Below are 26,781 nucleotides of genomic sequence, written 5' to 3'. Positions count from 1 at the left end.
TTAATGCCCCCCCTCACCCCCGCCTCTACGTTTCAAAATGCGCTTGGCGGGGGTCCGTTTGGAATCGCTGCTAACGCGCTCACGATTGTCGGCGTTGCTTTCACACACCCAGTTTAATTAAAGACACCAATCAATCAGGGCCGAGCTCAGGAATGGATTTGTTTGCCAATCAAGCCGAGTCGAATTTGCCCCCCACCCCACCACCGACCCACCCCACCCCCCAACGTGTTGATCCACGTTGTAAATCTGTGTTCTTGCCATGTTTCACGCTCCTCCTCCTGCGGTGTGCTACCATGATCGAATTCCCCTGTCCTCGATGTCTCAGCTCCAGCGCACCGGACCGCTTCGCCGACCTGCTGACCCCAGAGTCACTCTTGCCACAGGGGCGTCGTGTTTTCTCAACGCACGAGTTCCTGGACTGGCGAAATAAAGTCTACGGCACCCTTAGAACGGGAGGGGGTTGGGTTTTGTTGTTGTTGTTGTTGTTCGTGGGTGGTGCGACGTTGCGCTAACAAGCGGTGGATCTCGGTTGGCACCGCAGCGAAGGTGTCCAAAAGAAGACAAACCGCTACAACACCTGGGCCGCTGAGAGTTACACCTGGACAGAGTTACGCCTAGACTCTGCACCAAGGTGAGCCGCGATGACGACAGGCGCACCCGGGACTTGTGAGGGGGCCGTCTGTTTGATTGTTGCAGGCACTCGGAACATCGGCACAAAGAGCTTCACCACTCTCCAGTCTCCGTCCTTTGTGTCCCAACAGTTCCTGGTGAGCATCGCCCCACTTCACTCAAGCCCCCGGCTTAATTGTAAACGTAATTTACGCGTCCCGACAAATGAGATCTTTCTGCGCACTTTAACACAACAAAAAAATTCTCGCGACACTGTAATGAGAGGTTTCGTTACAGAGAGAAGGTGACGTTGTGTTAAAACCGGTGGATTTCAGCAGCACATTACACGATAGCTTTTTTTCCCCTCTTTGTGATGTCCTTAAACTCGCATTCTTCGCGCAGGGGGTCTTAACATCGGCAACACGGAGTTATCCAGCTCGCCGCCAGTTAAGGGGCCCAGAACATCGATTTCCTGCGCACGGTTGTGCAAATCATTCGGAGAAAATTGACCCTCCGTCGTTATAAAGCACGCTGATGAGCTCGAGGCTTAATTACGCTTATTGTGGCTTAACCCAACCAAATTAGGCTGTGCACACACCGTGCAGAAATGTCATTATGACATCACCGCAGCGCAAGCGGTAATGCCAGTTTGCCGGGATCGATGCAAATTGGGGCGCTGTGCCGATAGCTCACCCCGGCCGCGATTAATCAATGTCACTTCCAATGTCACCATCCATTTGTTGGATCGGCGAGGAGGCACGGGACGGCTCAAGAGGGGCTGCTCCGAATGCACTGAGCCGGCACCGCCGAGATTCCGGGTTTTGTGAACCTTGGGGCTCTCGCCCAACGTCAATATTTGGATTTTTCGAGCGCGGCGATGGCGATGGCCTCGGCCTAATAATCGGCGACGGCGTTCAAAGGAGCGCGATCGCCGCTGAATGCGCCCCGTCGCCTGACTTGCCTCGACCGCTCGGCCTTCGGATGGCTCGCACCGAACGGTGTTCCTCCAGCGCCTGACGCAGCGCTGCCTCCTCGCCGCGGATCGACGCAGGCCACGAAAAACAAAGCGACGTGGATTGTTTTGCTTTGTTTTCAAATTCACCGTAAGGTTGTGTATGCCGGGCCAGAATTACAATGTAGCAAACAGTTCAAACTTTTTTTTTTCCATATAAATCCTCGTGAACACATCATTTCAACTGAAGCTCACACAAACAAACAATATGCATCCTCCATAATACAGTTTCTTTTTGTTTTTGGGTTAGATCCGCCACCACCTGACGCAGCGAATTAGTAAGGGTCTGTCACGTAAACAGAGCATGCCAATTCGTTACTAGTTCAGCACACTGGTGTGTTGGAGAGCAAACCCCTAACGTTTACAACAACAAAAAACCTCCCGTGGATAGAATTGGTCGCGAAAGTCGACGTGTTAAAATGCATCGTATTATTTCACCGCCTCCAACCCGCTCTGCCTAGATTTCCTGCCCGAAAGAGTGTGGCTTAACAGGGTCATATACTAGGCCCTGGGGGGGGGGGGGGTATGGCAAGGGAAAGAAAGGCATTGCCCGGGCTTTAGAACAGAACTTTGTAGACACCACAAATTCAGTTTCATGGCCGCGCAGGCTTAGACCACCACGGGGAGAGGAGTGCGGCGTCACTTTCACGACAGTGGGAGGTGGGATGGTGGGGGGGGGGGAGATATGCCGAGAGAGAGGTTTACAATGGAATAAAATCCAAATCGCGTCGGGTGCTGGTGGCCCTGATTGATAGCCAAAGGGGTTTGCCCGTCACCGCCTTGCTTCAATCCCACAATTGGACACCTGTGGACACAGAAGCCAAGACCCTCCTGTCGAGCGTGCGTACGCACCGTGCTCGCGAAGTATTCTCGGTCCAAGCGCGTTGAAGGAATCGATAATAAAAAACTCCTCCTGCACGGCCTACTTTACTTTATGCTCGCCGCTGGCTCCTCTCCGTTAAAGATTGCGTGCAGCCAGCCGACAACGCATTGTTCGCTGTAAGCGCGCGTGCGCGCGTGATGTGTGGACAGCGAACGGAGAATTTGTCCCTGTTTCGTTATCGTCTCTTGCAGTATCCGTACGTGGCATTTGAAACTGATCCCCAAACACAAGTCGTAGAGGATAATAATATCCATCGTCCATGTGTTGTGGCTTTTATTTTTGGTTCAAATCGGGGGGGGGGGGGGGGGGGTCGGGGGCGGGGGGGGGGTAAGGGGGAAGGCGCAAGCAATTTGAACAGTCGTGCTAGGATTTACACCGTGACTTGGAGTAATAGATGGGCGAAGTGAAAATAAGAAAAGTTATCGTGAGAAACTTTTTTAAAAAAAGCATATAAACTCACAACAAAAACACCGGCGGTGACGTCGAGTAGCGGTGTTGAGCCAACCTAAGCTCTACCACCCCCACGCACGCACACTGTGGCCCCCCCCACAGGCGACCAAAATGCACAGAGCTCACAAAATGTAGCGTTGTGATTTTTTTTTTATATTACTACACAGGCCAGCGACTTGTGGAACGTGCACAGAATTGTGTCTTCGAGTCGACGGTTCGCGAGGCACAGACCTCGAATCGTTTCCGCTATTCACCTGCTTCAATCGCACCCCGTAACGCTGTGTGCGCGATGAAAAAGTGGTAGATTCGGAGTCTCAACCACTTTGCACGTGAGCGCGTCACGCCGAACGGGGGGGGGGGACTCTTCTCCTCGTCACTATTTGACAAAAGTCGGCGATTATTTTTTTCATCCCATTTTTGTTTAAAATTAACGTGTCGCTTGCAGAACGTCTGTGTGTGTGTGTGTGGGTACGCTATTGATCTTGCACTGTCAGTGTGGCAGAATAAGAACGGTAAATGGGCCAAACAAAAGTGTTTACCCATGCGTAACAATGGCAGAGGGGGTTTATAGTGTCAACTGTTTCCACTTAAAATGTTTTAGTTGTTTTAAGCCACTGCGAGAGTCTGTTATATATTTGAGCGCGTGTATCACATAACGTACACACTGGCAGAGAACGTGGCATTTGCTTGTATCGCTAAACAAACAAAAAAACACCCGTGGATTCCTGGCGCCATCAAAGCGTGGCACATTGCTGCCATCACATTAAAAAAAAACTGTCACATGATCAGTCACAGTTGGCCAATCAGGCTTCAGCAGATTGAGAGTTAACCAATCGAGGCATCAGTGCAAGAAGACAGCCGACCAATCAGATTCCAGTACACAAGAGACACCCCAGGCACTATGCGTCCAAAATGATTTTTGGAACTTCTTGCCAGTAAATGAGCAAATTAAATGAACTCTAATTATTTTACTACATGCGATCCGATACTTGCCACATGATGATAAAACAATGATGATAGTGTTAACCCTTTTACAGTAATCTGTCTTATGATGACAGTAATGTGACACATAATAATATTGGTGCTTTGTTCTCTTGGGAATAACAACAAAATAAAATACCGTTACAAATAACCACATTGTCACTTTCCGCTCTCTTTTAAAAATCAAAAGATTTTGGTCTCTTCAATAAAATCTAAATATGTTTGACTGCTTTATACAAAGCTCAAAGCTAAAATTTCAGCAACAATAAGTGAAAACTGAAAGATTCCACATTTTAGTTCAAGAACACATGATCCTTCAGTGGCGTATAGCTTTTTCGTTTTTCAATACATATTTACAAATGGCTCCGTTTTAGCGTTGTCTTGGTCTTCTTGTAGGCCGTGATTTTTTTTTCAGCAAGTCTTGAAACTTTTTTGTTAAAATTAGATGCGTAAGTTTTTTTTCCTTTCCCCTCCCTATCTTCTTAACTCCTTTCTCCTTTTGCCAACATCCTTCAAATTTCAAAGTTCTGCTTTTTCGCCGCTCAGTTTACGCAGGTAATAATATCAGAAGAGCATAGGCTGCGATGGCGATGACGAAGCCTACGCTAGGCCTGTGCATGTGACCATATCCACCAGCGTGGTGAGCAGCCTGTGAAGCTCCAATTCCCGAATCATCTGTTGGGAAATAAACAAAAACATTCACTAAATTAATACAAACGCGCCAAGCAATTGCATGAACGGATCACACACACTTCAAGAAATGTTAGAAATGCACAACTGAAACTTGTTTCAACTACAATTGTGGCATGACACACTGCCCTCTTGAACTCAAATCTAGTTTTAACCAATGATATACAAAAAAGGAAACCTCTTATTACAACATATTAAAAAAGTAAAACTCTTCCCATACGTTCAATATAAAAAAATACTATCCCCAAAATCTTCACGTGGCGCAAGATGGGGAGAGGGGCAGTGTACCCATTCTTCCTTCTCTCTCAAATACTGTCAGCAAAAAAACAAGATCGTACAATAGCGAATGTCTGCATAGAAATGGACGGGGGTACATAACACACGTTCCGAGTGGAGTGCCTGTGCACGTTGAATAACTTTAGATTTTATGGTTCAATATTTTTGCGGAGTTAAACGTACTCTCCATGGTGTGCATTCAAACGGTGGGGAGGGGAAAAAACCACGTTCGCCAGCTGGGTGCTTAGCCCGCGCCGTGCTATTTTAATTGGAACCAGCCAACGGGCTGATCGCCGCGGGCCATCGTTTCCGAGAGGGCGGCACCACGGAACCTGTCAGTGTTATTCAAGTTCGCCGATAATAAGAGTGAAATGAGCGCGAATGAAGGATTCCCTTACTTGAAGCTGAAAGTGATGAATTAGAAAACTTAAAAAATTAACTAAAAAGTTGAACTGGCTTTGTTGCAAAACACAATTTGTTTAAGATGACGACTCAAATGATTAGTCTCAAGTGCTGTCCGGTTTTTGTATTATACTGCGACGGGAGCAAATCGGAGAATTTATGGAAAATCCGCGTAAACCAGGGGGTTAAGGCTCAAAGCGCCGCACAGATGGATTTAATCCGCCGCACAGCCAGGTTTGTTTTGGAGTTGCGCCAATCTGTGCGATCTGCAAATCCATGCCTGCACAGTTCTGGAGCACAGGCGTGTGATAACCAGCTCTGAAGTCAGCGGTGGAAATATCACATTTTCATGATGGGAACCAGTCTCTCGAAAGGACAACCACTATTTACTTCTAACAAATTGGTACTAATTATATTCACCACGCAGAGATAATGGAAGATGGTGTAACATCCAAATAGTGCCATTTTAGACAATGCTAAACTTCTAAATCTGTTGCGGGTTATGATTTTGATATCAAAAGCTTTCCAAAGAGCTCATTGCAACCGTTATTAAGAAAACACATATCGACCCGCAACATCAAATAAGATTATACGGCCTATCGTGCTTTACAATTTAATTTCCTATTTTCTCTTTACTCAGCGCAAAACTGTCTACTCATTTCCCCGCCACCACTCAAATACAGGAAAATAACAATTGCACTCTTGCGTTGAATATTGACGAAGGCTTTGTTGGTGAAATATTGACTCAAGTATGTTTTTGCATCGCATGACATTCATTTAACGTGCTTTTTTCCAGCTCGTCTCCTTAACTAATACCTTAATTTACAGTGAAGGAAAAAAAGTATTTGATCCCCTGCTGATTTTGTACGTTTGCCCACTGACGAAGAAATGATCAGTCTATAATTTTAATGGTAGGTTTATTTGAACAGTGAGAGACAGAATAACAACATGAAAATCCAGAAAAACGCATGTCAAAAATATTATAAATTGATTTGCATTTTAATGAGGGAAATAAGTATTTGACCCCCTCTCAATCAGAAAGATTTCTGGCTCCCAAGTGTCTTTTATACAGGTAAGGAGCTGACATTAGGAGCACACTCTTAAAGGGAGTGCTCCTAATCGCAGCTTGTTACCTGTATAAAAGACATCTGTCGACACAAGCCATCAATCAATCAGATTTCAAACTCTCCACCATGGCCACGACCAAAGAGCTCTCCAAGGATGTCAGGGACAAGATTGTAGACCTACACAAGGCTGGAATAGGCTACAAGACCATTGCCAAGCAGCTTGGTGAGAAGGTGACAAAAGTTGGTGCGATTATTCGCAAATGAAGAAACACAAAAGAACTGTCAATCTCCCTCGGCCTGGGGCTCCATGCAAGATCTCATCTCGTGGAGTTGCAATGATCATGAGAACGGTCAGGAATCAGCCCAGAACTACACGAGAGGATTTTGTTAATGATCTCAAGGCAGCTGGGACCATAGTCACCAAGAAAATAATTGGTAACACACTACGCCGTGAAGGACTGAAATCCTGCAGCGCCCACAAGGTCCTCCTGCTCAAGAAAGCACATATAAATGCCCGTCTGAAGTTTGCCAATGAACATCTGAATGATTCAGAGGACAACTGGGTGAAAGTGTTGTGGTCAGATGAGACCAAAATGGAGCTCTTTGGCATCAACTCAACTCGCCGTGTTTGGAGGAGGAGGAATGCTGCCTATGACCCCAAGAACACCATCCCCACCGTCAAACATTGAGGTGGAAACATTATGCTTTGGGGGTGTTTTTCTGCTAAGGGGACAGGACAACTTCACCGCATCAAAGGGACGATGGACGGGGCCATGTACCGTCAAATCTTGGGTGAGAACCTCCTTCCCTCAGCCAGGGCATTGAAAATGGGTCGTGGATGGGTATTCCAGCATGACAATGACCCAAAACACACGGCCAAGGCAACAAAGGAATGGCTCAAGAAGAAGCACATGAAGGTCCTGAAGTGGCCTAGCCAGTCTCCAGACCTCAATCCCATAGAAAATCTGTGGAGGGAGCTGAAGGTTCGAGTTGTCAAACATCAGCCTCAAAACCTTAATGACTTGGAGAAGATCTGCAAAGAGGAGTGGGACAAAATCCCTCCCGAGATGTGTGCAAACCTGGTGGCCAACTACAAGAAACGTCTGACCTCTGTGATTGCCAACAAGGGTTTTGCCACCAAGCACTAAGTCATGTTTTGCAGAGGGTTCAAATACTTATTTCCCTCATTAAAATCAATTTATAACATTTTTGACATGCGTTTTTCTGGATTTTGTTGTTGTTATTCTGTCTCTCACTGTTCAAATAAACCTACCATTAAAATTATAGACTGATAATTTCATTGTCAGTGGGCAAACGTACAAAATCATCAGGGGATCAAATACTTTTTTCTCTCACTGTAGATTGTGTTATTAATGATGAGGTTAATTTTATTCTTTGCATTTGTTTGGAAGGAATGCCTTCATTCAAATTTCATCCGTCATGTTATACTACACAAATACTGTGTGTGTGTAAAGTAATGCAGCGTGCAAAACATGCAACAAATTTTTCACACGTTTTGTGGATTACAAAGACAAGACTACAGAGTCAAATGTTAGCTTCGAATAAAGAATGTGCCCCTTCAAGAACTTCATATTAATAACAAGGCTTTTTGAATTTCATGCCAAATATTTACCCGGGAAAGATGAACTGCACCTCAAGGCTACTTTTTCACAGGGATGCCTTTTTTTGGCCAATTCCATAAATGAGTCTTTGGCTTCAGGTGGAAGGAAAGCAGAAACAATCGGAGGAAAGGTGTGATACTCAGACTCGTCAACAGTATTAACACTTGAGGAATCCGATGAGCAATGAAGCTCTTTTTCACAGATGCCCAGTAGGGGACAAGGGGTCAAAAAGTTACTGCCACCTTGCCTGTAACACCTGACCCAAACTCGTGGCCATCCATCCAGGCACCAACCAGCCTAAAAAAATCCTGCTTAGCTTCCCTGCGCTCACGGGATCACGTACGTAAAGGGAGATGTGTTGGGGGGCGCGGATGGCCGCAGAACGGACGACGACGACACTAAATGCGTTCCAGACGACCTGCAGGCGGTCCCCCCGCCCCCCGCTTTCACGATGCAACGCGTTCCTGGAAAACTCCGTCGTTGTAAATCGGGCCCAATTTTTCCCGTGGACAGTAGAAACGGTAGAAATATCACTTGCCGATGTGTTTCCCCCCCCCCCCCCCCCCCCACAAAAAAACACTCTAGAATAACAAAAATCTTCACGCCAAGTCACATCGGAAACCAGGCCGACTCCGTTCAAGTGTTCGGAGTCGTGTTCGAATATGCGTCGTGAATCGATCCACGGTGGCATTATGTAAACGGACGTGAATGCGGTTCGTTGCAAACCGGAGGCCGCCTGTACTGTGAGAGCTAAAGCTCTGCCTTCTCTTCTCTCGTGCCTCCTAGCACCCACAATATTGACCCAAACTTATTTGCAAATGCGTACATATTTGACATTGCCATTGGATAATGCTCCCTTTTTAATGTTGGCCTGGGCTCTGCGCTCAGAATGCGATGTATTCATATTTAATGACGTGCATATATATGAAAAGGCAAAGGAAGCGTTTGAAAAATTAATTCTCGTCCTGGTTAATATTTAAGTTAGATTTCCTGAAAACAAATCAGCATTCCCTTACAAACAAGCTACGTGCTTGTTAGCGATACAAATGTGACACGTATTGTGCAGAGGGAAAAAAACACAGATAATATGAATGGTATCCTTTTCTGGAGGCTTCTAATGGCATCGCCAACGCTAAAGCATCATAGTGGTCCCATTTGTATTGTGCAAAGTTGTCTAATTGATGGGAAATAAGCGTACAGCATTCTATTCAATGCTATCCGAGCTACAGTGTAAAATAAAATCCAATACGTGTATAAATAAGCCTTTACACACAATTAGATAAATGAATCAAAATAGTGTGCGAGCTACGTTTAGACAATATTGATTTTACTTCCTGGTTCGTAATTATTTTGTAAACATCGATTTTGGCGAAGACCAGTGGCTAATATACATGCAAAGAAGCACATTTCTTTAAGAATATATATAAAAGGTTAACGTTCCTCTGCTTGTAAATTCACAGCGCTGTTAGTGCGAGACATTTTCAATAATTACGCGAGACCTAGTTAAGTTGGCTAATGCGTGCGAAGATAAATGTGGTATCGAGGTCAACACGGTATTGTGGGAATACCCATAATGCCTTGCAAGTTTCTGCATGAGCACATGCACAGGCGGAGCAGCCAGACCAAGTTGAGGGGAAAATTTAATAAGGCAGTGTTTAGTTATGAAAAACGGCGCGTGACAATCTTAACACGCCTTAAGCCATCGGTTAAAAAACGCCTCCTCAATAATTATCCCGTTCCACATTCCCCTTTTTATTAGATGGGGGAATTTAGCACCACAATGACATTTACGCAAACCAGTTTGCAGCGATTTCCAGCTCATTAACAGCGCATGTCCGGTTTATAACGCAATTACCTTCCACAGACGCGCTCTTCTCTTTACGTGCGAAACAGAAATTAAAGAGTAAAAAAACACAACACAGGCACAGCAAGGCAAAGTAAAAAGGGGCAAAGCAGAGATTAAAATAGAATCAACTTAAAAGCATTTTGGCGCAAACACATTTTAAAAATAAGGTTGCTCTAAGCCGGGTTTTGTTGTTGTTGTTTTTTTTATACCGTATTCGTGGTGAACGGGAGGGTAGTCGTGAGATTAGCGTCGGGGTGGTATTAGCAGTGGGGTCATGCGCTAACCTGCTTGTTCTTCCGACGAGTCCGATTTGCTGTTTACACTCACGGACGAGCCCTGACCAGCCGTCATCTTAGTGGTGGTGCCTGCACGGACATCAGAGGGTTAAAAGTAAAATTAAGTAAGGTGACGAGTACTCGAAGTAGTTATCGCAACTGTAGTGGTCGTGAGTAGTAGTAGTAGTAGTGGCGGCGGCGGCGGCGGTGGTAGTGGTGGTGGTGGTAATGATCGACAGCAAAGTCGTCGAACGTTTAAATTGTCCAGATTCGGCGTCTCAAGGAGGTGGCCGAGGCTTCGCCGACCGGGTGATTTGCCGCGTCGCCGTTCGGGACCGTGATGCCGACGCGCCTTCATAAACGGAGACGCCCGACGACATCGAATTTTCTTCAAGACAAGAAACTAAAAACTTTTAGTTTTTTTATATATACCAGGTGAGGCCCACCTGAGCTATTTGGCTCCTTGTTTTTCAGAAGCCACCTGGCCACAAATGAGAGGTCATAGAAAGTGGCTCATCATGTGGAAATTTTCAGTAGCAGCCAAATATTCAAAACGCGTAATGTTGATTCTAAATGTGGGGGGGGGGGGGGGGGGGGGGAACCAGATAAAAATTCTCGCGACCACGGGGGAGAGAGAGAGAGCCACGCAAACTCCAAATATACAGGCGCGAGGGTCGGGATTGAACCCACGAGCCCACAACCTCCTACATACTCGACGAGGTAGTTAACAAGTTAACATCTCGCCCCGTGGCCCGGGGTGTCTCCCCCCCCCCCTGCTTAGGACGAGCACGCACGGGGCGATGCCTGCCTTCCACAGGTAGGGGGCCGTGAAATTTCCACATTCCTAGGGCAAGGGCGAGCATGTCAAAATCGACGGGCGTAAAGCAACACGAGGGGCTGGGGGGTGAGAGGTGGGGGGGGGGTTCAGTCGACACCTGGCCAGGGTTCTAAATAACAGATGTGTCCAGGTGTGCAGCCGAGTGCTCGAAGCACAGCGCCACCCGGTCGCATACAGCCCACGCCGTGCGCCACAATGTGTCCACGACTGATGCGTCTCTCTCTCTGTCCATGGCCGGTCGGCTGACATGAAGTTACGTGGGGCTCCGCCCATCGTTAACGCATTGCCAACGACAATGCCGGTGAGTTTAAAAGCATTGCAGCGGGCTGCACGAACAATTCCAGGCGTGGCTGTGATATTTTACGAAGGTACTGGACGCACTCTTGTTGTCGATGTCGTTAGAAGTCTAATTTGTGTTTTTGGTAACGATGCCAGTTTGGTTCGGCAGTTGCGAACGAAAGGCAGAGGCTGCTGTCGAGTAACGCTGACACAAAATAAACACATGAATAAAATAATGATGATGATGACAACAACAATGATAATAATAATGATGATACAGCAATAAGAATAAAAAGTCACAAAATGCTCACAAAGCTGATATATTTTGGAAATTCGAGTAAATACTGAATAGATTGTATTACTAATTGCGAGTTGGCAGTACACGGTATTACGTATTATGTTTGTTTTTTAACAAAAATCTCAAACATGGAATACTCATGTTGACAGTGCGTACATATGTGCGGCAAACTCTATACACTTTTTTTTTGTTCTATCGCTGTTGATCGAACTTTCGTGCGGACTTGAAAAAATGCTCCACCAGCCGCTGTCTTCAATGTTATAATGACACGGGGCATTGTCGCGCGCGGACGGAATTTACGAATTCGTGCAAAGCGTGGCGGCGACTCAATACATTTACACCACGTGGGCAAAGCGAGCGCGGTTTGTGGATATCGCACGTAACGATCTAACGGACGGCACCCCGCGGCCGAGAGAAACCCAACGCGTTCGTCAGTACCACTGCCCTCGGAGGAAAACGTGTTAAGTGAGGGCGACGTTTCGGGCCATGGACCTTCTTCTTCTTCTTCGAGATCTCTCGGCCATGGAGAAAAGCCATTTGCCAATGATACACTTTTTTTTGCTTTGCAGAGTGCAGTGCTAATGACGAACGTGCCGTGCGTCTTGTTGCTGGCGCTCGTTGCACCACTGCCAACGACTCAACGGCAATGCTTCCGCCGCATATGCGCGCGCGCGCCTGGTTATGCGCGCCTGGTTATACGGGCCGCACGTGTTGACAATGTATTTTCGTAAGTGCAGTAGCACAACGGTGCGCACAATGCCCGGTATATAATGCATACCTGTCCGTGATCAACAGACCGGCATATTTTCTCCAAATCACTCGTAATTTTTTTTAAAAAAATGTGCTCATCCCAAAGGCTACGTGCGTGCATGTCCTTGGAGGGGGGGGGGGGGGTGGTGGTGCAGTGTTAAGATGAGAAAACACAAACAGCTACCCACCCAGCCTCTAGAGCTACCACTTAGGGAGTGACTGACTCATGCACAGAAGTTTGTTTTGAAGGTGTGAGGGGAGAGACCAACTAGCAAGGCAGAGGGGCCACTTGTCCTCCTCCTCTCGACACGAATGGAAACCACTCAAGATTATAATCTCCAGCGATGAGGCGGAGTTGGGTGGAGTGGGGCGTATTCCAAAATACAGCAAAGGCCAGTAACGATAAATAAATGCGGGTTCCAAAAAAATATAAAGTCTAATTGTCTCCACCTTCGATTATGGTCAGGGGATGAATTGCCTTCTCCTCTGTGGCCTTGAACCAATAGTGTACATTCTACATTCCCATGACGGGAGCAAGTCGACCCCATAGTATAACCACAGGCGACTCCCCCACAAAGTGGTACAAATTTTATCGACCACGAACTGCGAGCCTTGCCCTCTCACCTACGGGCCACAACTACTGCATGAAAACCAAACAGTTCATGCCGATTATTGCGTAGGAGAGCCTCATTGAGTCTCGAGACGTGATTTTAGGAGAGTGCCTCGTTAAAATGTGTAACCACTTCCCTACATTAAAAAGTCAAAGTGATTTCCTGCCTCAAATGAGCATTGAGGCATTGGTGCTTACAGTGAGGGAAAAAAGTATTTGATCCCCTGCTGATTTTGTACGTTTGCCCACTGACAAAGAAATGATCAGTCTATACTTTTAATGACAGGTTTATTTGAACAGTGAGACACAGAATAACAACAAAAAACATCCAGAAAAACGCATGTCAAATATGTTACAAATTGATTTGCATTTTAATGAAGGAAATAAGTGTTTGACCCCTCTGCAAAACATTACTTAGTACTTGGTGGCAACACTCTTGTTGGCAATCACAGAGGTCAGACGTTTCTTGTAGTTGGCCACCAGGTTTGCACACATCTCAGGAGGGATTTTGTCACACTCCTCTTTGTAGATCTTCTCCAAGTCATTAAGGTTTCGAGGCTGACGTTTGGCAACTCGAACCTTCAGCTCCCTCCACAGATTTTCTATGGGATTAAGGTCTGGAGACTGGCTAGGCCACTCCAGGACCTTAATGGGCTTCTTCTTGAGCCACTCCTTTGTTGCCTTGGCCGTGTGTTTTGGGTCATTGTCATGCTGGAATACTCATGCACGACCAATTTTCAATGCCCTGACTGAGGGAAGGAGGTTCTCACCCAATATTTGACGGTACATGGCCCTGTTCATCGTCCCTTTGATGCGGTGAAGTTGTCCTGTCCCCTTAAAAGAAAAACACCCCCAAAGCATAATGTTTCCACCTCCATGTTTGACGGTGGGGATGGTGTTCTTGGGGTCATAGGCAGCATTCCTCCTCCTCCAAACACGGCGAGTTGAGTTTATACCAAAGAGCTCCATTTTGGTCTCATCTGACCACAGCACTTTCACCCAGTTGTCCTCTGAATCATTCAGATGTTCATGGCAAACTTAAGACGGGCATGTATATGTACTTTCTTGAGCAGGGGGACCTTGCGGGCGCTGCAGGATTTCAGTCCTTCACGGCGTAGTGTGTTACCAATTGTTTTCTTTGTGACTATGGTCCCAGCTGCCTTGGGATCATTGAAAAGATCCTCCCGTGTAGTTCTGGGCTGATTCCTCACCGTTCTCATGATCATTGCAACTCCACGAGGTGATATCTTGCATGGAGCCCCAGGCCGAGGGAGATTGACAGTTATTTTGTGTTTCTTCCATTTGCGAATAACCGCACTAACTGTTGTCACCTTCTCACCAAGCTGCTTGGCAATGGTCTTGTAGTCCAATCCAGCCTTGTGTAGGTCTACAATCTTGTCCCTAACATCCTTGGAGAGCTCTTTGGTCTTGGCCATGGTGGAAAGTTTGGAATCTGATTGATTGATTGCTTCTGTGGACAGGTGTCTTTTATACAGGTAACAAGCTGAGATTAGGAGCACTGCCTTTAAGAGTGTGCTCCTAATCTCAGCTCGTTACCTGTATAAAAGACACCTGAGAGCCAGAAATCTTTCTGATTGAGAGGGGGTCAAATACTTATTTCCCTCATTAAAATGCAAATCAATTTATAACATTTTTGACATGCGTTTTTCTGGATTTTCTTGTTGTTATTCTGTCTCTCACTGTTCAAATAAACCTACCATTAAAATTATAGACTGATCATTTCTTCGTCAGTGGGCAAACGTACAAAATCAGCAGGGGATCAAATACTTTTTTCCCTCGCTGTATCTCGGGTTAACAGTCCTGCAGAGCCAGTGGTAGAAACTCCACATCGCTATGGCAGGAGCAAGTCTATTCTACAGGACAACCACTGTTGACTTTCCTACAAGATGGTACCCACTGTATCGACCCCTGGGGCACAATGATGAGCTGAGTCAACCGCCCCTCAACCAGGGTGTGAAATAGCAAACCTTCAGATTTGCGAGCCACTCGCTCGATCAAACGTGAGCCACGGGGCTGGATAATTTCTGAACAAATTCGATCTGATGACCACGCTTATAAGTAGCAATTGGGGTTCCTTGTGCCATAGCCAGGTAGACTTGTAGGACTTCTTCAAGAGGAATAAACAACACACTGCATAATGGAGACAATTTGACGATCCAATGCTCTCCCAATGGATCATCATTTGGTTATTTTCTACAAAGGCAACAGCTTCAAACGCGCACACGCGGTGACTTGCAGAAAGGCACAAGAAATTTTACCAAAAAAAACATTATAAATATGGCAATGAATACACTTATTTCGTCCTTCCTGTCACCAATGCGGAAATTAGGAAGTATGTCCTGACAGCGTGCATCACCGGACACTCAATTGAGAAAGGAGCCGTGTATTTATCTCTGGAGGCACAACACAAATGTCAGAGAGAGAACTGCTTTGTAACAGTCATCATTATCATCAGCGCGTGACCCCAAGGCAAGAAGGCAATGCAGTCAAACGTTCGCCTGTCTCCGTGTTTTAACTAACGGCACACATTCGCCTTCCAAAAGCCAATGGCGCATGGAAAACTAAGCGAACGATAACCCGTGCATCGTTTGCCCTGGGTTAAGGGTGTTGATGAGACCGCCAATTGATGAGCGTTTGTTTTGTGTTGTTGGGACTTTTGAATGAAACAACGAGACTGGAGAATTCACTGCGTTGCCTAAAGAGCAAATCACCCCCAACGTCGTCGCAACTCATCGGAGGTTGGATGTTAAAAGCTGGGATGTTACCTTGTTATTTGTGCTTGGATGGGTGACGACTTGGGAATGGCAGGTGTTATAGGCTCGGGTATGCGAGGTGGCCATGAGATCGCGGTACGACGATGGATTCTTGAATCTATCTCTGCGGACCTTTTGGTGTTACTTCCCCGTATGTGTGAATTTTCTCCAGGCACTTAGGTTTCTTCCTGCGTGCCAGACGCTCTATTCAACGATTACAACTATTTAACAATTTTTTTTTCACCGTGTAAGGCCCACTGAGCAATATAGCTCTTTTTCAGAAGCAACCTGGCCACAAATGATAACTCAATGAAGCGGCTTATCACGTGGAAATGTATAGCAGCCGAATACTCTAAGCGCATGTTGATTCTAAATGTGGAGGGAAAAACTGTAGGGCCCACACCACCACCACCACGGGGAGAGAGACACGCAGACTCCATTTACACAGGCGTCATGGTCGGGATCGAACCCACGACTTCCTGTATACCAGGCGAGGTAGTTAACATCTCATAGCCACCGTGGTGCCCCACTCCACTCCACCCATCCTCATCATCATCATCCCTCCAGGCTAAATGAGATGATAACCACTTTGTGGGAAGCCAATCGTCATCACCCTACTGAGAGACCGCTGGGACCCGCTTTAGCGATCTGCCAACAGGACGCAACAGAGATGAGTGTTGCCCCATCGCTTTTGCAAGAGGCGGGAAAATTTGACTCTCTCCGTAATTATTCACAGAGATGGCTCAATAATGTCACGTGCTTCACAGCCGTTGGGGAGGGGGGGGTTGCTATGAATTGCCCGAGCCGAACCTGAGACCTATTCGGGGAATCTTGTGAATCCTGCGCAAATGTTCACGACTACGAGCAACCAAAAAGGGGGGGGGGAGGGGGGGCGATCGACCCATCGCGAATTCCGAGGGCGGCGGGAGAAACGAAACTCCGCTGGCCGTGGTTGCAGAGGGCTGCTGCCTTGAACACCCGAGCCGTCACTCGCATTGTTAACACGCCCCCCCCCTCCTGTAATGTCTGAAAGGTATGGAGGAGACCTTTTTTTCACAATTGCAATGCATGACATCCGCTCGGTGCGGCTGAGACGAATGTAAATGCAGGCGGTCGACGCTAATTTACTCCCCGTGTAACCAGATCACGGGCTGGAACCGGAGACCCATGGACAGGGAGGCGGTGACCTATTCCAACGGGAACAGGGGGGGGTATTCAAGACACGACTGTGGGACCCCGTCCTCCTTCCTCCCGACTCACTTTTACTGAAACAGCTACGGATGGTTTTAAACCCGTATGCAATAATACGTAGGCTATGATTATATATATTATTCTAGTTATACCGTGTATTGGGTAAATTTCAACTTGACATATATATGTATATTTGCATTCAATGAATTCGAATTGCCATTTATTCAACAACGAAAGTATCGCCGAGCCTCGACGCCCATTTTTGGGATGATTGGACAAATTCCACTGTGGCAAGGGTTTTCGAAAGGAAGGTTGCATATTCGATGGTGGGTTGGGGACTAGACTGAGCTCATTATCCCTCGAGGGTGGAAAAAATAAAACACTACGCGATGGGAATTCAAGAGTAGAATCGGGACAGTGAGTCGATCTAGTCAATGATCGACTCGAATATTGTAATCGACTACTTTCCAAATTTTCAGTCGCCACAACATCCTGCCTACCCTGAAGAAGAGAAACCCCATTTGAAAGCCACGCCCAGTGTGACATCACCAAACGCCGCCCAACACCATCACCTCCTGTCCAGCGGCGCACGTGGGAACAGAGGCGACAGCCCCCCGCCCCCCCCCCCCCACCAACTATGTTCGTGTTATCCATTTAGTCGAAGTGTTAAAACCGGAAATCGGCAGAGCTACCGGATTATCGGATAGCCCAGTTCTCGTCAAGGGTGGTTAGCGTGCATGAAAAAAGCCGCTACCATAGGAACGTGGAATTTCCAGCACTGGCTCAGGGCTGCTCGAATGCTGCTGGACGTATATGAAAGAGAGAGCTGCTTTATAACTCATCGGATTCCTCAGGCATAAATACATATTCCGAGTCCGATTCTGTCGATCGAAGAAAGCCTGGGTGTGTCCCAAGAGTCATTTTTTATATATAAGGGCCCTACTTTGGGATGTTTGACCAATTCCTGAACGGAGTATTTCGTGTGTTACAGGAAGAGTGCCTGGAGAAAGCCGGTAGATACGAGGGGATAAACACTCCCCGGACACGCACGCTGTCTGTGTATTCTCCTAACAGTGGTGTGCCGGCAGATAATGAAGAAATTAATCATTCTTTGAATACACATCGCTCAATTAATTACGACATAATATTCTTTATCCAGAGAATTTAATTACGGTCACTTGAGCGACAGTAATTGCGTGGGAATGCCATACCCCGCCATAAATTTGGTGAGTAAATAAGCTCCCCCTGCAAAGCTGACTCCTTGGCCTAATTAGTGCTAGTGACAGGCATTCACAAATTATCTCAAAATAACGGAATGAAAATGGTCGTTATTGACACGATTAGGTGCAGTGAAGTGTCAGCCGGGTGGAATTTTAAAGATATCCTTTATTATATTCTTGGTTCTTTCGGTAAAGTCACATAGAAGGGAAACAATAAAATAAAAAATATATATTGTTTTATATTTTATTGTTTCCCTTCCACGTGACTTTACCGAAAGAACCAAGAATATGAATCCCTGCAGTCACGAATGCTTTAGATCAAACTTATTGTTTTTTGTTGTTGTGCGAGACAATGTTTTTGTTTGTTTAAGTAACTGTCGATACGTATGGCCAGGGGGAGGGGGGTGGGGGTACTAACCAAGGTCACGGGGGATGCAAAGATAGCGCACAGGTGGAGGGCATTTTAATGAGCAAATGTAACTGTGTCCACAACACCAACGGATTCGGGAGTGGCACATCTGCTGCCTTAGACCCTTAATTCCATTATTAAATAGCCAATTATCTCGCCCGAGTTTGGCACGGTGACAAACTAATGGCGGAGGGGGGGGGGGCGATAATAATTATCACATCAATGATAATAAACAGGCTTATTTAATTAAAGGGGGTAAATAATTGCCCTCGTTACTGTGCTCACGCTAACGTCATTTTAATGCCATTATTTGGTAATAATTCATACGGGGGGGGGGGGACACTGTCAGCCAGTGCTAATTGGGCCGGAAAAGCAGTTTGGAGAGGGACTCACTATAATTAGCTCACCAGCGAGTAAGCTGCACGTGATGAACCCGCCCCGACTTCAGATCAATATTAGGGCAATGGCTAACATCGGTGGCGACTGATATCTGAAGCAGCCCTGAGCCCTCCCCCCCCCCCCCCTTTCAGCAAACCACGCTGGGCAGCCCTGGTGAAGTATGCGCTCAAACAACACCCACGTGAGCGACAAGGTGCGGAGAGGCCTTTATCCAGCAGTGGATAGAACGACGTTGCGGATGACGACGAGGACGATTCTGATGATGCTGGCGCTGGTGGTTGTGCTAACAATTGGCACGATAGGAGGCACAGCTGGTGCATCTGCCAGCCGTCTCGGTCAGTCAATCCACGGCACCCTGGGTCTGTCCCATGACCTCCCGTCATCGAGCCTTCGACACTTCACTCGGCCTCAAAGTGCACCCGGCCTGGCACAGGCGCCGGCCGCGGTGACGTCGCCGTCGCTTCGTTGGCGAATGGCGGGTATTGGTATTTTGATCGCAGCGGTGATTCGTGTCTGTGGTGTATTGGCCCACACGGACGAGTCGAAGAAACGCGAGTTGTTTCCTCGACTTGACCACATCAGTCATTCAGCTCGAGGTCAACATGTCATCACAGAAAACTCCGCTCGTGCCAAATTCCTGGCTGGGTAAATTGCCCTCCGCCACCCTGGACACGTGTCCCACCCATCGCGTACTGTCTCTGCACCACTACGCCTCCGACTATTTTCTTGCCACGTCCCATTCCGAACCGCCAAGTTGCTTACCTCCCCTATCCTGCAGTCCAATCGCTAAAGATCCCTCCGCAAAGCGTCTGAATTACAAAATCCGTGGTAGTAATGTGATTTCACGATACAATGAGGGCCGTATATTGAGGGATTACAAGTGTCTGCCTTCGGTAATATATTTACAGTCGCACGCCATACTTCGAACATCAACCCCATGCCGTCATATCACTGATAATGATGCTGATGACAGTGGTGATTGTAAATGTCCGTACATTAATGCATGCTTTCCAAACCTGCTGGTTCAAGTGATGAGACTGCCAATTTTTAAAACCATTTTACCACAGGCCCATTTTTTCAAAGGGAAAATTGCACCCACATTTTTCACCCCTTGAATTTTTATGAAGCAGAATGATTAGCTTTGAAAATCCGTGCCACAGTTAAAGGTTTTAGAATATCGGCAGCTTACTGCTTGAATCAGGAGGGTTGGATAGTATATTAATGCCTAAAAAATACGTGAATGGTGGACATGGATTTTAGTAATCTAAAAATGACGATAAAATTTACCAGTAACCCACCGTTCATTGTACGAATGCAATAACTTTATCAATAACCCACCATTTGATGTACGATTGCAATAACGTTATCAGTCCACCGTTTGATGTCCTTATGCAATAACTTCATCAGAAACCTGCCGTTCGACTTAAAAATGCAATAACACTATCAGTAACCCACCGTTCAACATATGAATGCAATAACTTTATCAGTAACCCGCTGTTCGATGTGCAAATGCAATAACGTTGTCGACGACTCACTGGGTGTGCAGCAGCTGGACGAGCAGCAATTGGCCGAGCAGCACACGGTGACCTTTAACCTCAGGCACTTCTTGCCACTGCTGTGACGTGGTGTCGCTGTGGGGCAGAGCGGGCAAAGTCAATTAGGACACAACGATAATAAATAATAAACACCCAGATGCTACCGCGTTTCAAAAACCATTAGCACATGCGTTGTGAGAAACGAGTACAAAAGGACACATCGCCCTGTGAAAGCAGAACAGTCAGGAGCCATGGTTACCAGCTTAGTATCGTGCCGAGGTGGGTTCAGCTCATTATTCCGCAAATTAACAGCTAATTTTCAATTTGCTCACTGCCGAGCATTTGCCAACCTTGGAAGAAATGTCACTGTTAGTCGCGCCGCTCTGTCGAACGCGTCGCTGGGGTAGGCACACCGCGCTACATGGGCGGCGAGTGACATCCGCACCGGTCCGATTAGCAGCATCGATGGCTCCGTACGGTGCGAAAGACGTTCAACATACATGTACATTACAAGCAACTCTCGCGCTCCCCTGAACCGACCAGCATGGTGAAGTGTAGGTGGCCGGCACCACGCCCGACCGCCTTTGTCTCCCAAGCGGTGATGTTTACTACACACCGGCACCAGGTACTCATTTTAGGCTTAGTCGACCTTGGGGAGGCCCAGGACTGGTTCAGATAATGCTCACCGGTTTTAGACGTGAGAGGCACACACGTGCACACACGTGCACACACGTACACAGAGCAATGTCAGAGAGTCTCTCCGCTCAAACGAGTCTTGGTGTCGCTCGCCTCTGTTGGAGGCTCCGAGGTGCCAAGGTAAATTCGACATTCCCATGGCAGGGAACAGTCGAGTACAGTCATAAAGTACAGCCTTGACTGACTTCCCACCTTCAAGATCCTCAATGGACTTACCTACCTCCCCCCACTCATCTCCCTCTACTCCCCTCCACGCACTCTCCTACCTCTCTCCTCTCATCTCACTCCACTCCCCTCCACGCACTCTCCTCCCTCTCCCCTCTCATCCCACTCTACTCCCCTCCACGCACTCTCCTACCTCTCCCCTCTCATCTCACTCTCCTCTCCTCCACGCACTCTCCTACCTCTCCCCTCTCATCTCACTCGACTCCCCTCCACAACACTATCCAAACTTCTCCACTCTCATCGCACTCGACTCCCAGTCAACCATTGCTCACTGGGAGGGAGGGAGGTTATTTGTACTTCTCTGCTGACCTCTCTTCCCCCAGCCACCCGTGCCCTCAGCTCCCTGCCCCCGTTTACGAGCGGGCTCAAGGTGAGAGGTTAACTACCTCGCCTGGTATGCAGAAGGTCGTGGGTTCGATCGTGACCCTGACGCCTGCTGAATATTTGAAGTTTGCATGTCTCCCTCTCTCTCTTCGCGGTCACGTGGATTTTTTTTCTCCGGGTCCTCCGGTTTTTTCCTCCACATTTAGAATCAACATCGCGCGTTTAGAGTATTTGGCCACTGTAAATGTCCACATGATGAGCCGCTTGGTTGAGCTATCATTTGTGGCCAGGTCACTTCTGAAAAAGAGCTATACAGCTCAGTGGGCCTTAACTGGTGACAATGAAAAAAAAATAGTTTAGTTTTAGTTTTTACTCCCCTGTCTATGACCGAATGCCCTCCACATCTCACTATAACTAACATATATGTACACACTCTCCTGTTTGTGCACAGCATGTCGAAACGTGGTCGCATTTAGACACAGTGAACCCAAATTGAATTCAGTCGCAATGTGAGCCACGGAGGCTTAGCTCGTGGGAGGTATAATAGAACTCTGCTGTACGTACTGTCCAAAGTCAACGGTTTAAAAAAAAAACGCATACACACAAAATGCCCCCGTTTGTATGGATAGGACAGGAAGTTAAATTAGCTGCTGGCTAATTAATGGTGGACGAGACCAGTGCCGGATTAAGCTAGTGTGGGGCCTGTAGCATATTTTATAAAGGGGCCCGATATATATAAAAAAAACGGAAACATAAAAAAACTAATATTTTTATTTGCATAATAAAGTAATTGGAATAATAATAGGGGTTTTTCCCCTTTTTTTCTGGCAACAAAACTGAAACCTTTTTTACAAGGATTCATGTCTGCATTATCCACAATACTTGCAGTCAAAATGCAAACAAAAAACACACTGATACTATATGCATTGTCCTTGAAACTGATTGGTCCACACCAGAGACAGCTTTCTTTAGAGCCTGGTCTCAATTGGTGCTAGAGCAGATGACGCCAAAAGGCGCACAGCTCAAAGACAATGCTCAGGGTAAGCATCTACATCATTGGACCTCCTTTGCTAGTACCAAAATATAATAATAGGGTTTTTACCTTTTTTTAAATAATTGTAATTGTATTTTTTCATTTGCTATGCAGCCAGATAATACGACAAATCGCTAACCATAAACACCCAGTCGTTCATAAAAGTTGAAGGCAGTATAGTACTATAGTAATAACGCAAGTGCAGAATCACTGAACTGGAATTGATGGCCCGTAGCATTTGTAGCTACTTTTGCTGCTACGATAATCTGGCATTGGACGAGAGACACGGTGGACCAGTGCGGGGCACATTCCCCGTCCCGTATATATCCTGGCTTAAGGCCTTCTGCTCTCCTGCTCTGCCTATGACTGAGCATCCCCCCCTTACAATGGCCACACAACGCTCTTCCACGCCGCCATCCGCACCACCCACCCTTAGAACTAAGCCATTTTAATTGTTACCAGGTAAGGCCCCCACTGAGCTATACAGATCTTTTTTCAGAAGCGACCTCACTATCACATAAGACAGCTCAACGTAGTGGCTTACTGTCGCGTGGTAATTTAGAGCAGCTAAATACTTGTAAACGCACGTCGATTTTAAATGCGGAGGGAAAAACCGGGCGGACCCGGAGAAAAATCCACGCGCCCACAGGGAGAACATGCAAACTCCAAATATACAGACGTCAGGGTCAGGATCGAACCTACGACCTCCTGCATATACCAAGTGAGGTGGTTAACATCTCGGCCCCCCTCCCTCCCCTCTTCGTCATATCCGAGGGCGACAATTCCATCTCAGGTGCACAGGCAACACCGGTGAAGGGAAACTTTCACCGAACACCTCGCGTACACATAACAGAGCCACCTCCAAAATGCTCTCAGTCTCCGTGACACCTTCTTTTCCGAACAGACAATTGTCATCACTGCGATTGCCCCGCGTCTACGACAAGGGAGAACGAGCGGCCCGACGGAGGACGAGCAAGGCCGCAGGACGGAGCGACGGGAACGGGAGGGTAAGGATTTCCGCACATCAATAACGCGGTGACAACCGCGGGAAGGCACGGGAAGCCCTCCGGCCGATGGATCCCCCCCCCCGACGTTTTCTCGCCGTGCCCGGGCGAGCGTTTTCGACGTCCCGTTCCGTTTCCCGACAAACAGCAGGCAACGGCTGCGCCGTCCACACACTCGGTGCTGGAGGGTTAATGTGTTTAATGTAATTACATTCTCCAATGGCTGGTACCGGTAATCTAATTTTTTCCTCGTTCCCCCGCATTATTAAAACAACACACTGAAGACGGAGAGAGGTGTGGTGGGCGGGTTCAGGACCCGTTCAGGTGTAATCCGTTGGCTGACGTTTGCAGTGAAGCGGGACTCGAACTCAGGTGTCACGGGTTCGCAGGGAACGACGGCACACAAAGCACCCCTCGCCCTGTCATTTCAATCGGCTTCCCTCAAAGTGAGGCGGTGTTCCTTCACGATCCGTAAACAGAGGTTCACCTCCACGTCAATCATCCGGATGATTAGACCGGATTAATCCAGTCTAAATAAAGATTCTGATTCTGAATACTCAAATACTGGCGAAAAAGGTCCCGTAGATAGAAATTCTCAACCCGAGCTATTAACACTTTGATACTTGCATTGCCTTTGCATTGTGACATTTTCTGGTCTTACACTAGTGAGACAAGGCCATAAAGGAGTCTCTGGTGGAGGCTAATCAGTTTCGAAGTCAATGCGTGTATTATTATCAGAGCGTGTTTGTTTGCATGTTCATCACAAGTACGTGTGGTTAATGCAGACTTGATGCCTTGCAAAAGGTTTCCGTTTGGCGTTTAAACATCTTAACACCGCCTGTTTTATCGCCAGAAAGGGTAAAAAAAAATAAAGCCTCTTCTTATGTTTTTCATAACTTTGACACTGACGAAAAAGGTCCCATAGACACATTCACAACATTGGCATCATCAGGGCTGTGACCATCGTTCGGCCGCAACAACCCAACAATGCGGTGCAATGTACATGACAGGCCGGCTGAAACCCGGATGTGAGCCCAGGATCTCCACAGTGCTGGCTCGGTTGCTCCGGCACGGCCAATTTTGATCCCCCTGAGGCGGACACCCGGCCAAACTCGCCTCCCTCCCCCCTCCCCTCTTCATCCCTCACGCCCATTTTCTTCGCCCGGTCACCGTTCCGGGCGCTGCGCGAGTGGACAAGCTGCATTGACTCCCGCCATAAATAAATGCGTGCATGTTGAACTTCTTCCGCGCCGTGACGTAGCCAACCGCACTAATCATGCACAGATGCAATGTGTGCCTGCAAAGTTCATCTAACAAACTGTAAACACTTTTTTTATTGTTACCAAGCAAGGCCCACTGAGCTATATGGCTCTTTTTTTTTTCATAAGCGACCTGGCCACAAATGGCAAGCGGCTTATCGTCACGTGGAAATTCATTCCAAATACTCAGAACGCATGTTTACAAAAGGTGGAGGCAAAAACTGGAGGACCCGGAAGAAAATCCACGTGGCCACGGGGAGAGAGAAATGCAAACGCCAAATATACAGGCGTCAGCATCGCATTCCCCGACCTCCCGCATACCGGGCGAGGTAGTTAACATCTCGCCACCGCTGCTCTCCCCTGTGCAGACAATGGAGAGGACGCACCAGACCTCCGGAGGGCGTGATCGCCGTGGACATGGAGCGACGAGATGGGCTCGTTCGCCGGAGAGAGGTGGAATGTTGCGTCGCGGGGAACCGTGGGGGGATTGCCGACAAATGTAGGGCGGTGGAGGGTCGGGGGGGGGGGGGATTTCAACGGGAAAAAATATTAACCATCGCAGATTTTCGTCTTGGTTTTTGTTGTTGTTGTATATACAGTATATATATAACAATCGACGAAAATGAACTGCAGGGAATGATGGAACAAGTTAATAAAGGCCGGTGCGCAGAGGTAGGGCTCCAGATAAATAAGGAGCAGAGCAAAAGGCACGCACGAGGATTCCGACGAGACAATTGAATAAATGTGTCGGCAGGACATAAACCGGAGAGCACAGAGGAGAGAGCTCGCGTTGTATACACCTCGGGGAAGTTACCGAAGGTGGACGGAAATGAAAATAATTGGCGATGGGGCGGCGATAGGTAATGTATAAAAGCGAGGAACCCTTTGTTCGATCCCAACCTTGGTTTGGTCTTCAAAAATGCAGTTCGGAACGCCTCTTGCCTAGGGTTTCATTCAATAACGCGGGGGCGAGCGATTGGGTTACCTTGCCTGTCCGTGTCGCCTGCCTTAAATAATTTATGGTGGTGAGCGCAAGTCCCTATCCCTTTAGTGCCCCGCGTGACTGCGCGCGTGTGAGCTAGCGTGTGAGCGTGTGTGTGAGCTAGCACGTGAGCGTGTGGGAGCATGCGTGCTCGCGAGACAAACAGGAGGCAGCATTATTTGTCCGCATCGGAAGGACGAGCAAACGTTCCGGTTGCATAGGGTGGCGGCGTGAAAAGGTACACAGATTGACACGGACATAATCCAGCAAATGAAAGCTGTCGATTTTTGAGGAGGCCGTTAAACCCCGCGGTGGGTTGATGATGGCCAAGTGACGATCGTCACGATAATCACGATGATGATGATCAGCGGCGGCGAGACTTTCAGGTGCGCTCAAGCAAATCGCCGATTTTTTTTTTTGCGACCACAAAAAAACCGGACACATTTACCTCCTTCTCCCGTGCACCGCTTATTTCGCGCGCCACACGTGACTGTTCGCGGTGCGTGCCCCACGATTTAAATTTAGACGGAAATAAATTAATAACGGTGCAAATCAACGATACTCTTCGCCTGCAGGGGCCCCAGGAAGCTCCGCTTGATATGATTACATCAAAGGATGCAGGGATCGGGTTTCGGAAACCACATTACACTCGGGCCGACAGCAATATGAGGAGAGGCCTGCTCTTCCCTGCATTGCATCACCGAAACGCAATTACATAAGCGGGTTAGGGCTAGGGTACTGCGGGTCACAAACGCCACGGATAATGATGTTTTGATTGAAGGCCTGCCGACCGACATCGTGACATATGTAATGTTTGCATTAAAGCATTTGCTTTGATATTA

The 26,781-nt window shown here is 47.4% G+C and overlaps 1 protein-coding gene and 1 long non-coding RNA gene across 3 annotated transcripts in view; one reads left to right on the top strand and one right to left on the bottom strand.

The window, feature by feature from the left end:
- Nucleotides 1-203: 203 nt before the first annotated feature.
- On the top strand, nt 204-26,781 carry LOC142931314 (uncharacterized). Its single transcript, XR_012947316.1, has 3 exons — nt 204-631; nt 23,599-23,701; nt 25,326-26,781. It is a non-coding gene; the product is annotated as an uncharacterized LOC142931314 (long non-coding RNA).
- Nucleotides 4,422-26,781, bottom strand: part of LOC116953476 (ephrin-A5-like) — a 186,921-nt gene continuing 164,561 nt past the window's right edge. The window contains exons 3-5 of one of the 2 annotated variants that reach the window (XM_032973707.2): nt 20,417-20,512; nt 10,123-10,203; nt 4,422-4,610 (exon numbers count right to left, since the gene is read on the bottom strand). In XM_032973707.2, the coding sequence (XP_032829598.1) occupies nt 4,483-4,610; nt 10,123-10,203; nt 20,417-20,512 (305 nt within the window). In that variant the 3' untranslated portion in view covers nt 4,422-4,482. The remainder of the gene's footprint in view (nt 4,611-10,122; nt 10,204-20,416; nt 20,513-26,781) is intronic. The other variant, XM_032973709.2, reaches the window with a different exon arrangement.

This window comes from Petromyzon marinus, chromosome 52 (genome assembly GCF_048934315.1).
Source record: "Petromyzon marinus isolate PM22_M1 ecotype Great Lakes invasive population chromosome 52, UKy_Petmar_22M1.pri1.0, whole genome shotgun sequence".
Taxonomy (NCBI): Eukaryota; Metazoa; Chordata; class Hyperoartia; order Petromyzontiformes; family Petromyzontidae; genus Petromyzon; species Petromyzon marinus.
Note: the sequence above shows the minus strand (reverse complement) of the source record. Positions and strands in the feature narration are given on the sequence as shown.